We start from the raw sequence: 16,132 nt of genomic DNA, 5'->3' as shown, positions 1-16,132 counted from the left end.
GCTGGAGGAATGACAGCCCTTATGAATATTTCTGCGAATTGTGTGTGAAGTATATGTGCAGATTTATGGTTTTCAGCAGAGGTTCCGTAATCCGTGTACTATAATTGACGATGCACGTCAAACATGACAAGTTTCAGGCACAGAGCATAGTTCTGAGCTCATGAAAATTCAATTGAACAGTTTGAACCGGATTTCGGTTTAATGACAAATCCCCCAGCCCTGTCTGGCGTGGGCTACTTTTTCTGCGCTGCTTGAATCCTGGCCCTAGGTTATTCTTCACAGACGCTATACCTGACTGAGAACAACATTCGGCTGCGCACCAAAGCATTTCGTTTGTGTTTTACACCAGCTTTTACCCGGCTAATCCTTTTCCCCAACAACACATCCAATCTCATCACAAGTGACGTATTAAGTTATCTTGTTATCGGGGGATTAGGGTTGGCTGTTCCAATTCGGCCCAATAGCTCGGTGTTCGGGAGGCTCTCTCTCTCTCTCTCTCTCTCTCTCTCTCTCTCTCTCTCTCTCTCTCTCTCTCTCTCTCTCTCTCTCTCTCTCTCTCTCTCTCTCTCTCTCTCTCTCTCTCTCTCTCTCTCTCTCTCTCTCTCTCTCTCTCTCTCTTGTATTGGCGAATGCAGGAATCTTGGTTTTGCCCCAGCTCAGGAAACATGAAGGCCTGTGTTGGGAGCACGGCACAGCCGGGGTGGGAAATAGCACTGGCAATGCCGGCAACTCGGAAAACTTTCGCCGCCCTGTTGAAACTTTTCACTGGCATGCTGTACGTTTTCCGTGACAAACCCAAATAGTTGGACCCGAACTTATCTAGGCTGACTTCACTGAGGCGCCATTAGACATGTCACGACCGAAAACAACCAGAACAGAACAAATTGAACACACCGGACGGAAACTGACCCAACTTCTTTGACTCTGTGATGAGAACCTCTGACTGGCGCTGACCGGAATCTATACCACCCGAGTCCATATTTTGCCTGACCGACTGTGATTCGGCCGCAGGTGATATCGGAGCTGCACATTCGGGAGATCGGCGACCACGACTACGGAAAATACTACTGCGTCAGCAAGAACGAGGTCGGCCAGACTGAGGGCGCCTTCACACTCTACCGTGAGTACCCGACCCGGCCGCCCAACGAAAAGGCAACGCAACACTTGTGAGGAGCGTTTTACCGTAATCATATTAGCATACATCAGTCAAATTTACATGGGCCATGCATGACAAGTAAATGAAGTTATCAATGAATCGATTATCTTCAGTAGATAGGATAGGATGAATCGATTATCAATGATAATCGATTCATCTTCAGTAGATAGGTGCTCCATGAACTCAGAGGCTCCACTGTATTAATATTACAAAAGAACACAAAAAAACTGATCCTCGTAGAGAGCGCTGAAGAACTGGAACGATGTAGCCAGGCGTGAGCCTGTGTGCTTTGTGGACGTAAAGGAGCGCAAAGAAAACATTTCTGTCAGACCCGAATCTGAAGGTGATATTTATTTACCACGAATTCGGAAGGCAGCCAATTGGTCTTCGATCAGTCGGCCGGGCTGCTCCTCAGCAGATTGGCTTATCTAGCGGCGAATCTCTGAGTGGCCTGCTCTGCCGAGCGACTTCAAACTAACTGCCGCGCCGAACATCTCATTTTCTGGCTTAATTGCTGCGGTGCGCGCTGGTGTGGAATCAATGGCGTGGGCGCTTCACAACATCCCGGATATTATCGTTCCGTAATTATCATCAGGCACTCGGTCAGCTCTCACGTGGGGATCAAGTCCCTGATGAGGCTCCAGGACTTGCATCAGTAAACCTCGAGTAAAAATCCAGACATACACATTTACATATTTACCTTCTGAGAAGACCAACACTGAGCTTTTCAACTCTCTAGTTAGAGCAGACGCTGGTACTTGGTAGATTGAATAGCGCATTAGATGGCCGCGGACGATGGCAGATATTCAGACACCTCTCCGTCAGGCTTACGGGCGGTCCTGGTAAACAGAGCAGCGTGCAGCGCAGCGCATCAGACGTGATTGCACGTCAGACCGCCGCGTTTTAGACGTGGCAGCCAGAGCGGCAGCGGAAATTAACCGTATCCGTTGACGAGTGCCCTAACCTAACTCTGGGTGCCGTAGCGCTATCGTCGGTAAGGTCGGGGTCACCATTAGGGCGGACATAGTACGCGTCACCTCCGGAATGACAAGGCTAGTGTATGACTTCAAACATTTAGTGCATGAAAATGTCATAGTGTATGACATTTATGACATCAGTATATGACATTTACGACATGCCTCTTTTAGTAGACGACATGCCTTTAACAACATTTTAGCAATGTCAATCGACAGAAGATGCTTTTCCAAAAAGTTCAACACTTCTATTAAGCTAGGCAACAGGAGGAAGCATCGTAGGGCGTAATTGGTGTTTTCCCTTCCGTTCTGTTAGTTGTTGGACTTTCATCTCGCTGCTTCAAACTCTGTCAATCCCAGACGATGTTGAGACGTCCGGCAAAGTTTCTTCAAAGTTCCGTCGATGCGTCGACACATAACCTGTTGTGCCCGGAACTGTAGGATCCTTCAAAGTTACTGGGAGTGATGACACCAGTCACCATCTTGCGACGAGGTCCAATTTACATGCCGACATTTTCTTTGCAAAATATTTAGTTACTTTGCCGCCTGTTGCTAAAACTAATGCGCTATACTATCTGTCAAAAAGTAACAGCCATTAACATTCTAATGTGCTTTGCATGTCAATAAGGCGGGAGTCCAATATCAAAACTATCGAACACATCAGGCAGTACATGGGAGAGAAGAAAGGACTGGTGAGCCAAAAGCGTCCTGTTTTCTGATTACGGAGCGAGCGAAGCGAGCGTAGTCTTTCCTTAGATTAACGGAAATTTCTGAGTATGAGCGGCCGGCCGTGGTCACGATTCTGCGACGCTTATATCTCAGCAACCACTTGACCGATTTACACGCGGTAATTTTTGTAGGGTAGCTTCATTCCTTCTACCAAGTATTGGACTATTTCCGATGCATGTGGGTGACCCCTTATGCACGTGCCACGTGCAAAACGAAGAGGTGTCACTTTTGTAATTGTTGCAATATCTCGGTTACTACTTGGCCGATTGCGCTGAAAGCTGGCATGTAGGTAGGTACCCACTAGGCAATGCATATCCATGTGCCAGAATTGGGGTGCTGCTGCACGTGCGCACGTGCAGGGGTCGATTCCAGATCTCGAGAACGGCTGGACCGATGACGCTCAAATTTGGCACGTGGTTAGGGACCGGTTAGTAGGGTGCCGTGCAAAAGTCAGTTGGGACCCATTTTGCACGTGCGCACGTGCAGGGTGCCGCTTCCAGATCTCGAGAACGGCTGGGCCGATTGTGCTCAAATTTGGCACATCGCTAGAGACCGGTTAGTAGGGTGCCGTGCACAAGTCAGCTGGAGGTACCCCCTCGAAATTTCGCACGTGCAAGGCTCACCCTCTCGCTCGCTCCGTTAGTCGCCCCAAAAGGCGTTATACTGGTGGATTACTGTCGGAGAAAGAGCTGCTGAGAGTGGAGAGGAGACGGGAGACCGCAGTCAGAACTGCCGAGTGTCTCCCTGACACAGCAGGCGTCTGTGAGCTGTGTGCATTGTGGGCTAAGTGAGCCAGCATCCAGGATAGCTGTCTCTTTGTGACTCGTCTACATATACATAAACTTCGTGCTATCTCAATCCGCAAACAATAATTTTGATCTCAGAGCAAAATAGCCAGACGGAGGCTGCTTAGAGGCTTTCACAGTTTCATAATGGTCCGGGAGGAAATCCGAAGTGAGAAAGGCAATCTAGGAGGCCATTGAAAGGCAGTTCAGAAGCAATTTAGAGACACTGATATTTCATCGTTTCAACTGTGAGCTCGTATGGGGTCAGTGAGTTATAGATATTGCTCCAACACCGTTAAAAAGCTGAGATCACCGTTCGTGTAGTTCAGAAGCTGATACTTTGGGCGTTACGGAGCTCTTTTTCTCAAAATACCTACTCAAACCAGTTACATTGCTGTTTTATGGGCCGTCTGCTAGCCCGCGGTGTTGGCGAAAATACTTGAGTCGGTGATATCGTCGTATCACATTTTAGGACATCACATAGGGCTTTAAAAACTTGCTACCTCACACGTAAAAAGTAAGTTGATGAAGATCTGACAGCGGCAGCTATAAAGCATGATTATTGCTACAAATTATAGCTGACGCCGTTATGATTTGACCATTACCTAATGCATATAAAAATATGAACAATCTATTTCCTGCTGTTGTCTTTTCTGTTCGTCATGTTTTACCTAAAAGGTTTGTTAGAGGACAAGAGCAGCGATGACCCACTTCGGATCGCATCTCAGCTGTGATCCGAATCTCGCGGCTCGACACTTGCAAGATTGCGGTCACCCATTTAGCGCCAATAGAACACAGGCTCCAACAAATTTACGAGTCGCGTTCGCGTGACTCGCATGTCAGAATCCCCACAGCGAGTCCCAGCTGGGCGCCAAGTTTCATTTGCGCCACCAAAAGCCTCTGAAACACATGTGGTTTTGATTGCTTGTAGGCAATCGTGGTGGCTTTTCTCGTGGCTTTGCTGTTCGGGGCGTTGAAGCCTAGTGGGCTTTAACGATAAAGTTCCAGGGTTCAGTTACAGATACCACACAGGTCGGCGCACCTCGCGCATATTCCGGGTAGCGGAAGCCTCGCCGATGTGACCACGACGCCAGCATTGAGTATGTCTGGTCGACATTGGCTGCACTTACGACTCCAGTACGTAGCCACTCATACCGCAGGTTCACGGCGAAGCGGCGCTGCCCATCGGCCGGCTGTGCGGATCGGTACAGGAGCTACTGATGCAACCCCTCTGGGACCGTTCTCCGCGACTAGCCCTGTAAGTAGAGTGGGCAGCCGTGTCGTCCCCAGAGACAGAAGGAAGCGGGGAGAGGCTGCCGCGGAAGGTAGATGCTGCACAGATGGTCAGTGATAATCCAGGTCGAGTGCTGATGATGAAAATGGAGGAAAATAAATGGTCTGGCGCGCAGCCGTAGAGAGATGCCGTAATGTTTGGTGCCAGTGCAATATCTTGATATTACCAATGGGGAATGATGAATAATTGGTAACCAGTGTTGATGAATGTGTCTGTCTGGCTCTGCATGCAACTACTTTTATCCAATATCCAATATTCGTTATGCTCATCTGCCCACGCCTGGTTATGTTTTAGAACGATAATCGTACACCGAGCAAATAAGAAAAAGAGGACTGTAAAGAAAAGGACTTGCTGACTCCTTTTGGCGCCAGTCACTATGACCAGTGACAGTCGCATTGGACGCCTCTCCCAATAGACAGCAGTATATGGCTCAGCGCCGAGAGGCGAAATACCGAACAGTAAATGTATTATCCGCACCCCTATTACGTATTCATAGACATGGATAATAGAGCCAGCTATTGAGCTATTGATTTCGGCCTATATGGGTCTCATGGTAGATGTTCATCTACCACTAAATGCTCTCCTTTATGTACTCAGTTGATTTCTCTGGAGACGGTGCATCTCGAAGCGACTCTGTGTCATGAGTAAGGACATAGAAGGAACGGGTCGATGGAGTGAGTGCTATTCCCTATTCCAGAGTATCATTGAACCAGTGGGCAGGGCTGATGGCAGTTACGGGCCCCGGACTCTGTACCCCAGTCCTCCATATAATCAAACGCTTCATCAAACATCCAGTTATGTCAGCCCCATATTTTCCGTTTGCTGTCGGAACACCGATACATCCAGTCATTGAATCGCCCGAACCGGTGGGTTATGTGGGCTGCTGTGTCTGCACAGCTGGCCTCAGCGCGATGTTTTATCCGTCCGATTGCTCGTGGTTTCATTGTGATCCAACAGAACAGCTGCATGACCCCGGCTGCAGGCGCGCCCGGCCATTTCACGCTACAGTGAAACCCACCGCCTCTCGTGGCCGGCCGGCCGTCCATCCACGCCATCACGTCGTCACGACCAAATGGAACGTGACAGTCCCGAGCCGGTCTCGCCGTGGCGTCGTTCACTTTGTTCTCGGTCCGCCTCATCACGGACACGAACACAACAGTGGATGGCTGTCTGAGCTCAAAACTGACTCTGTTCATGTCACACATGTTTTTTTTTTTTGTAACATTCATCCTTTATTAAACAAAGGCACTTGCTGCTTTTGCTTATCACGTTAGTCCTCTTTGAATTGCTTTGCATGGATTGCATGAGGAGATTGCATGGACCTGGTTCGGTCGTCGTCTTTCTACATGGGTCTCGTATGTTGGTGCGCCGTTTACATCCTTTGATACTTACGAATGCCCTGAAGCCTGCACGGAATCAAAATGATCCATCATTACCGGACGAAATTTCACAAGATACATATATCTGAAGCCTCGTAACTTCTACCCGTTCTAGCTAAGACCAACTTGAGCTGACTGAGCTGTTGGCACGACCTCTGAAATGAAGCAGTATGCCCTGATTTGTACCCTCCCAATATCGCGGACTCCTGAGAAGGCAGGGGGAGCACCACACTCAGAGACGACGGTGGCAGTGATGGCGGCGTCTAGGGCGCTATATCACGGCCCATATTGAACCATTACGTATGCGGCAGGTGCTCGTCGGCTGACGAAAGGCCGTCACGCCCACCGCCTCTGGCTATAGGGGCGACACAAAGACTGCTGATGGGCGCCCGGCGTCCGGGCGGCCCGGCCGGCCAGCCGAGATTGCACGGCTGCGAATGATTTCCAGGGCGGCGGCACGTGCCGAATATTCCGAAAGAGATTTCCGCCGTTATATTCCGTTGGGGCTGCATCATTTTTCTATCAGCTCAGCGTCTGGTGACTAGCGTGCTGCAGAGCTCGGCGAGGTTTGTCTCTGCCATAGTAGTTTCGGCACGTCCCCGTGGGCTTCCATGATGGGCCTCGCTAATTAGTAAGCACGTTGTTATGGCTCTGAAGTACAGAAGTTTTAACGGCCATCTGTCATGCTTCTCCAATGAGAGCCTGAATGGAAAACTTCCCCAGAACTTTCCCTGCTTGGACGTGACCGCTTCGAACTTCCGATTTCAGCTGTCAAAGTCGCGATGTGTTACGTGCAGTGGCAAAAAATCTCTTCTGAACCGTGCCTCAGAGCACACCACACACCTCCGCCTTCTCACATAGCCGACACTGACCCGAAAGTCTTCGGATCTTGTTTAGCAAGATCCGGAGAAGAATTGGAGGCCTTTTCTCCAGCGACAACTGTTTGAGCCTTTTCACTCCGGCTCCTCCAAACAATGGTTCTTGCCTTTGAGAAGAAAACAGTGCGATTATGGCGACTGGCGTCGCGCTCCGCTGCAAATAACAGGAAATGACGAAACTCCACCGCTAGTTTAAACCCGCATTTACTCTCAGTTCTATGCCTTCCAGCGTCTTTCCAGCGTCTTTAAGGACATAATGAACGTCGGATACCCCCAATGAAAGCAGAGTGAGGCCAGTATGTGTTGGTGAATGCATCAAAGATGTTCCGATAATGCTATACTTCAACACGAAGATGCTCATTGCACGGGTGAACGCATTAGTATAACGCAACTGCACTGTGATATCATTGTCTTAAATCGTTCAGACAATTTTTGATCGAATATGAATGCCGAACCCTTGAGAGAGTTCCACATTCAAATTTATTGAGACTTCTCTTCTTACTTAACAAATACGGCACATTTTCAGTGTAATTAAATGCATATTCCAAAAATTTTATTGCATATGTTGTCTGTCGACTGTCGGCGTTCTTAGCTAAATCGAGCACAGGACGTCGTTACCTTCATCCGCCTCCCTTGCATCGCCCCCCCCCCCCCCCGCCCCATCCTCACGGTATCGGGCTATTCCTGGCCGGCATCCTGGATGATAGTAGGTATCTGCGTGTCAGATGAAAGGCAAAGGAAGCTCGCCCGAATGCATCCATGAGCGCACCGGGCGTCTCGGCTGTTTGGAACACGGCGCCGTGCTTATTCCGAAAACACCGCCCCGCGTCGTTTCTCTGGGTATGAAGCATCAAGTATGCACTCAGAGGGACGTGCCAGAATCATCAGTGAGCTCGTGAAGTCGGTTTAGGATCGTTACGGTGTGATCAGTGAGTGAGATGAGACCTGACCTTCTGAGAAGTCTCATAAAAGGTCCCCGGAGAGCCGAGATGAAATTGAAATGGTGCCGTCAGATCTCCGGCCGCATACAAAGTTTAGCAGAAGCTGGCGCTCAGGGGACGTATGATCGCTTACTTAATTCCATCTTCTGGCGAACTCGTTAGAGTCAGAAAGTGTGGGACGACGAAAAGGAACTGCTGTAGGGCACTTCTCACTCACAGTTCACTGAGCTGCGTAGTCTGGCGGCGAATCAGCAATGCGGCGCAGTATCCTTCAGGCGTCACAACCACCCTGCCATCTGTGGGCGGATATTTACACTAACCACTGAACGAGTAATGCGGTGCAGCATGCTTCAGGCGTTACGACTACCCTGCCATCTCCTGGCGGATATTAACACTTACGTCTAATGGTGAATGAGTAATGCGGTGCAGTATCTTTCAGGTGTCATGACTACCCTGCCATCTCTGGACAGATATTTGCACTTACGTCAAATGGTGAAAGAGTAATGCGGTGCAGTATCTTTCAGGCGGCACGACTACCCTGCCATCTCTGATCGTGTACTTGCACTAACCCCGCGCCGGCGACTTGCCCACTGCTCAGTACTCTGCTTCTGAGTCAGCCGTCTTGCAACGCTGCCATGGCAGCGAGATAACAGCGGGACGACAGCGATCGACAGCTCGTCAGGGCGGTAGTCATAATTGTCGACGCATCATGGATGAATAAGCACGCCCAGCTCATGTCAGCCCGGTGGCCGCTTCGGGACGACCCCGGGCCAATCAACTGTGAACTTGGCACGGAGGCGGAGACTGGCTCCCTCGCCCGAGTAAACATGTCGGCAAGATAAAGAGAGAGCGCCGCAAAGTAGCGGAAAAACTGCACGGCATGACCTACGATATTTGACTGGATATCAGACGCAAAACAAAATAAAAATAACACCCATATAGATTTGAGTAGTTGCTGTCTACTGTGAACGATATTGGCTAGTTATTACATAAAATTGATGATCAAGAGGAAAATATATTAATCACTAAAAAAAACTCGGCCTTGGATTATAGCGTCGACATAAGCAAACAGCCATTCAACGAAGAACCAAAGACGATCGGTATCGCCTCATCGAATTCATTGCTTGCCGCTGAAAATTACGTGCTCGGCCTATAGACGTCCCGTAGCGACCGTGGATCGGCGGGGCTCAGCTGCCCGCCGCTCACCGTGTCGTCGGTAAACAGTGACATTTATCATCATCGGGGGTCATCAGAAGCGGTCCCGCCCCTCTGCGCCACCCGCCGGCGCCGGGATGAGAGCGGCGTGATGACGGACGGTCAGAGCGACCACCCCGGCACCCTCCCCCCCCCCTCCTCCTCGGGCCCGCGGGGACCCGAGCCAGGTCCGGCTGTCATAGGCAGCCGGTCATCGCAGATTCAGGGAACGTTATGACTCCAATAAAGCACGGCCCGTGAATAATGAGATCCGTTTTTCGTTCTACATTATATTAGTATGATTTTTAATGGAAATAATATTTGGAGGATGGCGATGACGCGATGAGAGCATCGAAACGCCGGAACACCCCAGAGTGTTACAAAAAAAAGAGACGTAACTGAATATTCATGTTCAATGTGTCTCCGAAAGGACTGTTATGAAAACAGGTTAAACAGCAGGTTCCAACAATGTGTAAGCAGTCAGCATTCATCACCATTCACCATGGATATGGTATTGCGTCTTCTCGTATGGATAGCCGTCCTAAAATGTTACACGCTCTGCTCAGAAGATGCGTCTTATCGACCCGCACTTAGTTCTGCAGTAGATCCTGACGTTTGTGTTGCAGCCCACCTTTGATGTCGCTTCTTCGGACCAACAGCACATTACGGTCGACACGTGCAGAAGACCTAATACCAGAGCTACCCCAGTGCTGCAGGGCCCTGACATTGACAGAGTTATTATCTCGCAACGTTGTGAGGCGGCGTCACTTACCAGCTGTCTCGCAGTGGGAGTTTTTCGTTCTTTTTAAGCTGTGTGGAAGTCTAAAGCCGAGCTAAAATGCAGTACGGTGTCCTGGTTGTTTTAAACGTTGCTAATTTGATTCGTTTTCCAGTTTAAATCTGGCCTTTTCTCGCTTGTATAATTCTGCTGCGACGCCAGCTGCATTGCAATTACTTTAATTGAAATAAGCTTGATCTGAACAAAAGAGCTGTCATAAAGGTGTCATGGCGGCATCCAGCTGCGTCGCATTTTCTGTAAAAAATGATGCCTATTACAATGCAGAGGTTCTGAGACGATTTGACTGGAACGGCGCATGACTAAATATAACCGGCAATACGGCATATCGGTTAGATTTTACGGACTTAACCCGCGCCCCGCTGGGGGGGGGGGGGCAGAATCTGCCCCCCTCCCGTTTTTCGCCAATAACTTCTAAACGCGTTACGCCAGCGACGTCAAACTTTCAGTACCTTATTATACATCAATTTGACACGTTTCCTGAAAATTTGAGCGAAATCCGTCTGAATTTTTTTTGAGAAATTGACGTTTTAGTGACGTCATGTTCGCCATTTTCGCCTCAAAAACGGCAAAATTTCAAACGCCGCTAACATCTTCATTTTTAAAGGAATCAAGACGTAACAAAAAGGTTATACGTGATTCTACTTTGTCTATCAAATGGCTATCTCGGGTTTTTGAAAATTTTGGATTTTGGCCCAAATTTTTTCAAAAAACTGACTTTTTTGGAAAAATATTTATAAAATCCAAAATTTTGAGTGTATCGAAAAAAACCGGAAAATATGTCAAAGAAGTGGTCTATGGGCACCTACATACCAATTTCTAGAAGAATCGGTTCAAAAATGTGGGAGTTATTCAAAATTTTATGACGTCACGACACACAAAATTTTTGAAAAATGATTTGTTTGGAAGTTCTAGACCTCGTACGGAAACAGCAATAGCACCATTCGATTTGCCGTGAAAAACTGCATCAGATAGACACCTTTTTAGGCCTTAACAGCCAACTTCAAAATTTGACCTCACTTGACCTGACCTTGACCTGACCTCGACCTGAAATTCATCCAGAGGTGGTCCATATCACTTATTGAGTGTGCCTATTGAATTCTATGAGTAAAATAACCCCTAAAACATGTGTCGCACATGCCCTTTTCTATATTTTGTTTTTGGTGACCTGACCTGACCTGACCTGACCTTGACCTTGACCTTTGAATGACATTCTATGCAACGAATATTGTCTTGGTAGTCTAAGAACACGTTTTGGGCAATCAGTCTTAGTTCATTCTTCGGCAACTACGGTGCAAGGCCGATACTGTAGAAACTTGCATTTTGTACCCTTGACCTGACCTTGACCTGACCTCTGACCTACTTGAGCAAAAAAATTCGGGCTCTTAAGATCTGCCTTGTTGAGAGCTTTCGATTGCCGTTTTCCCCGTCTTTCTACGACCATCGGTTCGGAAGTTAGACAGGGGGGGCAGAATCTGCCCCCCCCCCCCCCCAGCAGGGCGCGTATGGCTGAATAGCCCAGCGGGGCGCGGGTTAACAGTGAGGCCAGTTTTACCAACAGAAAAATAGCAGCCTGCTGGAATTTTTTGCTTAAAGACCGCTTCACATACAGAGCGTAAACGGCAAAGCCCCATTCGCGTACGTGCTTATCTCATTTAGGCGCTCCATATGTGAAGCGATCTTTAGGCAAAAAAATTCCGGCAGGCGGCTATTTTTCTGTTGGTAAAACTGGCCTCAGGGCAATAAAAATTGATTGACAGCAATGAATTGAACTATTTTCTCCACCTTATCAGCGATTTGATGCTGTTAATAATTGACTTAGCCTAGCAAAAAAAAAATCAGATCAAGCACCCACAACCACCCAAGTTCTTCCCCCCCCCCCCCCCCCCCCCCACCTCCACCCCACCGACACAGACCGCAAACAGCACATCTGCAGTGACTATTCCACTGGTGAGATCCGTCTCCGAATGTCACAGGTCAAACAGCTGAATAGTGAATGGCGGGAAAGTCTGTTCCGTGACCGTGCATCAGTGTCCACGGCTGACCCTGGCGCCGGCTGGGTCCTAATGTGATGACCCAAGTCAGCCGGCCGCGGCCCACGGCGGCCGCTCACATGTCGTACCTACTGCGAGTGGGCGGCCGGGCGGCCGGGAGGGGAGAGGAGAGATGTGGAGCGGACGGCTCGCTCGCACCCAGCTCTCTCTCTCTCTCTCTCTCTCTCTCTCTCTCTCTCTCTCTCTCTCTCTCTCTCTCTCTCTCTCTCTCTCTCTCCTTCGTTCTCTCTCCCTCTCTCTCTCTCCTTCGTTCTCTCCCTCTCTCTCTCTCTCTCCTTCGGGCTTCGTTCTCTCCCTCTCTCTCTTTCTCTCTCTCTCTCTCTCTCTCTCTCTCTCTCTCTCTCTCTCTCTCTCTCTCTCTTTCTCTCTCTCTCTCTTTCTCTGTCTCGCTCTGCCACCCGGAGATAGCGGCTTTGGGAAGTTATACCCTGAACTGTCCCACGTGGCCGCGCTGGGGTCAAGATCAGGCCGACAACCGACCCGTTTCACAGGGGCCAGGTAGATAAGGAGCTAGGTGTTCCTTTTTGCCTTTTATCCTAGCGTTTCGTTGGGATAAACCGGACATATACTGATAAATAATTGACAAACGTCATAAGAAGTTATGCGCCGATCGGCTGGGAGGAGGTTGAGCATCTGAATGAAATTGGTATCAGTAGCAAAGGAAGGTATACGAGTATAGAGGTTCATACGAATTTCATTGTGCTTCGGTTCAACGCTTAGAAAGCGACAAATGGGGGTAGTAAATTTTGGCAATGCATTCTCAATGCGCACCACTGAGCAATTGATGGTCCGTTTAGCTTCTCGTGAATAATTGCTGCTCCTTGTTATCGATTTTGGACATTCATGGTTGTGGGCTACCTACATAGATGAGGTATAACAAAACATTCTTTTGACATTCTTTCAAGCTTGTTGGATACTTAGATAACGTAGGTACAATACAATAGTCTGTTTTAACGTGTTCAAGCTTTGGTGCTTCTAAAACAACTACTTCAGCATGGTGTGGGTTTCCAGGAAGGTCCATCCATAGAAATTGTAAGAATATCAGTAAAATTTTATGTGTAAGCATTCGTTTCATTGTAATTTTCATCTACAGGCAATTACAAGTGAATTGTGCAGCTGTGCAGAACAAACTGGATGAAGCCTTCCCTATGTAGGGACACTTGAAATGGATGAGCACGTCTGGGAGTTGGATCTTCTAATCATCATTGAAACAATTTTAGCACGCACCGAACATGGTCATATGCCAGTTTCGTTTCATACAAAAGTCAGTTTTGATCGATAAACAAAGAAGTGAAAACACTTTCAATTTTTTCATAGCGCGATTTGAGTTGTGGGTGACAGCAGAATTTGACGCGCCTGTAGCTATAGCGTCGTTTCGGAGATATTATTAGGACGAAAAATTAGAGAAGCTGAGTGCCCGCAAGATATGGGTTAAGAGCTTATCAACAAAGCCAGGGCTGATATTGTTCAGGCCTACGAACTGCCGAACGGATACTATGCCGTTCACTTCTGAGGAGTTTGGTCAATTTGTTAGTCTGAGAACGGACAGTTAGTTTGTGATTTTCTTGTCAGAGGCCTGAGAGTGATGACCCAAAGCCAGGCACAAGATAGAACCACCATGTTTGAGCGTGATAAATGGATCTTTCCGTCACGAAACACTCCGCAGAGCAATGTTTCATTCACTGACAAGAGCCATCAACTGAGTGAACTTCAACCTTCTCGTCTTAACCCTCGCCGGACCTATTGGTTTTCTACATACGCGCCGGCCGAGGGGGGGGCGGGTACGACCCCCCCCCCCTCGCCGTTTCGCCCCTGGTGGAGCTAGCGCGTCGCGGAAAAAACGAGCGTGTGCGCCGTTACGAGACGCAGAGAATGGTACCCGATTTTAAGGTCCTAGGTCAACCGGTGACCTCTGAGGTCAGGTCAAGTGCCCCAAGGTACGGTTCAGTTTTTGGTGAATAACTTCGCAAAAAACGGCCGCAGAGCGCCGATTTTGGCAGCATCGTGTTCGCCTCGCTCAGGCGCGTCGAATGATATACTTTTTGTCCGGGTCAGGTCAACTTGGGGTGTTGACCTCAGGTCAAGGTCAGGTCAGCACCCCCAGGTCACGAGGTTGGTCGAAAGAGGTCATGTCACATATCATTCGATTCGGCAGGCCTTCCTGAGTCCATTGGTGGCTTTCCCGACTCGCTAGCTCAATTTGATCAAGAGTTATTGACGAAAAACTAATATGACCTTGATGACGTCATAAATGACGTCACGCAAGGTCAACATCGCAAAAGTGACGCATCTAACCTTGCAAGGAGTGCATCAAATCACGATTCTGTGTGCTTGAGATAGTTGGAGATCGTTCCCGGCGCCAGAATAGCAGTTTTCATTTTTCCCCATTGACTTATAATGGTGAGGTCACGAAAATGACCTGACCTCATATGACCTTTAGGAAAAATCCGAGATATACAAGTTGTGGGACTCATAATGGATACTACATCCTGCAAGTTTCATTTCCCTGTGACATCTCCTCTGGCAGTGAGGGCGTTGCGAAGTTGCGACATCTGAAGACCTTGCAGAGGTTCACTTATGACGTCATAGGTCAGTGACCTGACCTGACCCAAAAATGCGGTTGCTGTCAAAAGATCCGGCTTGGATCAAAGGTCAGGTATGCCAAGTTTCAGCTCTCTATCGCCAGCGTGTTCGGAGCTATCGCGAAAAAACCCTATGGGGGGGGGCGGCACCCCCCCCCCCTCGTCCGGCGAGGGTTAAAGTTATGCGAGCAAGAACCATTTTAATTAAAACGGGCAAAGGCCTTGTGAACTCGTATGCAGCTACAGCAACTCAATAGCGATGTGATGCGCTCAGCTGCGTGGGCAACTTATTAAGTGGACAGTGGCTCAGGCTGATAATTGCGAGCAAGAAACATCTCAAAATGCGTGCCTACACCTTCCGAATATACTATTAACATTTTTTAGCATCTTTTTTTTAAGTTAATATTTTATGAAACTTTATGTTCAACAGTTCGCAAGGGTAAAACCCATGGTAGCTTTTACCGAGACGGCTATTAGGTAGACATCATTATCAGAATATCTATCGTTCTTGTGCTTCTTTCATCTTGTCGGATTTCCTCACATCCTCGAAATGGAACTGTTGTAAAACTTTATGTGAGACAAATACCTAAATTCAAATCTCTCGCATCATTTCCATGTCACACATTCATCACGCCCGTCGCTATTTATTCTGTCCAACTTATAAATGTACCAACAATATAACTGCCAGCCACATAAGGCTCAAACATAACAACAGGAATAACATACCTTCATACAGGACGATATCGGCATCACAGATACACTCTCGGAAGATCCGAGCTGCCGGACACCCTGCATCAAAAGCCCTGATCGGGACTCGCTGTACTCAGCGTCATCCCACGGTAGCCCGCAGTCTCACGGCGGGCTGCTTCTGTAGACCAGCTATGCAGCTGGACCAGCTACCTGCTGCCCCACCTGACGGACGCTCTGCTGACGGGTCGCCGCGCGCCCCAGCCGCGAGACCAGGCGTCGTGTCGGGGCGCCGGCGGGCGCGCGGGGCGCCACGGGTCGCCGTGCTCCTGTCGCGCGTCGCCCCAGCGGCGCACCGAGCGGCTGTCGGAGAGCGGCGGAGCGTCCGGGTTGTACACGGAGAACTCGCGGTCCGGCTGACTGAGGAAGCGCCGCCGCTCGTTGAAGTCGAGCCCGTCATCTAGGTGGCCGGGATCCGTGCTGACCGTTCGGAGGCTCTCCATGCGGTCCGGGCCTCGGCTCGGGTCGGGCCGAGCCGTCCAGGGCCTCAGCAGTCTGCTCAGACCGGCCGGTAGAACGCTGAGGAGGCTGACCGGCGGCCGGCCGTGAGCCAGACAAACCAGCGAGGCGAGCGCGAGCAGACAGAGACGCGAAGACGCCATGGCGGACCGGTCTCGGCGACT

General features: G+C 49.2%; 1 protein-coding gene across 1 annotated transcript in view; it reads left to right on the top strand.

Moving 5' to 3' along the window:
* The window catches only part of LOC122383883, a 48,047-nt gene that overhangs the window by 24,733 nt on the left and 7,182 nt on the right, over positions 1-16,132 (top strand). Inside the window, exon 10 of the mRNA XM_043370697.1 lies at positions 1,012-1,120. Coding sequence (XP_043226632.1) covers positions 1,012-1,120 — 109 coding nt within the window. The remainder of the gene's footprint in view (positions 1-1,011; positions 1,121-16,132) is intronic.

This window comes from Amphibalanus amphitrite, unplaced genomic scaffold (genome assembly GCF_019059575.1).
Source record: "Amphibalanus amphitrite isolate SeventyFive unplaced genomic scaffold, NRLGWU_Aamphi_draft 000175F_arrow, whole genome shotgun sequence".
NCBI lineage: Eukaryota > Metazoa > Arthropoda > Thecostraca > Balanomorpha > Balanidae > Amphibalanus > Amphibalanus amphitrite.
This window is presented reverse-complemented; position numbering and strand designations above follow the sequence as displayed.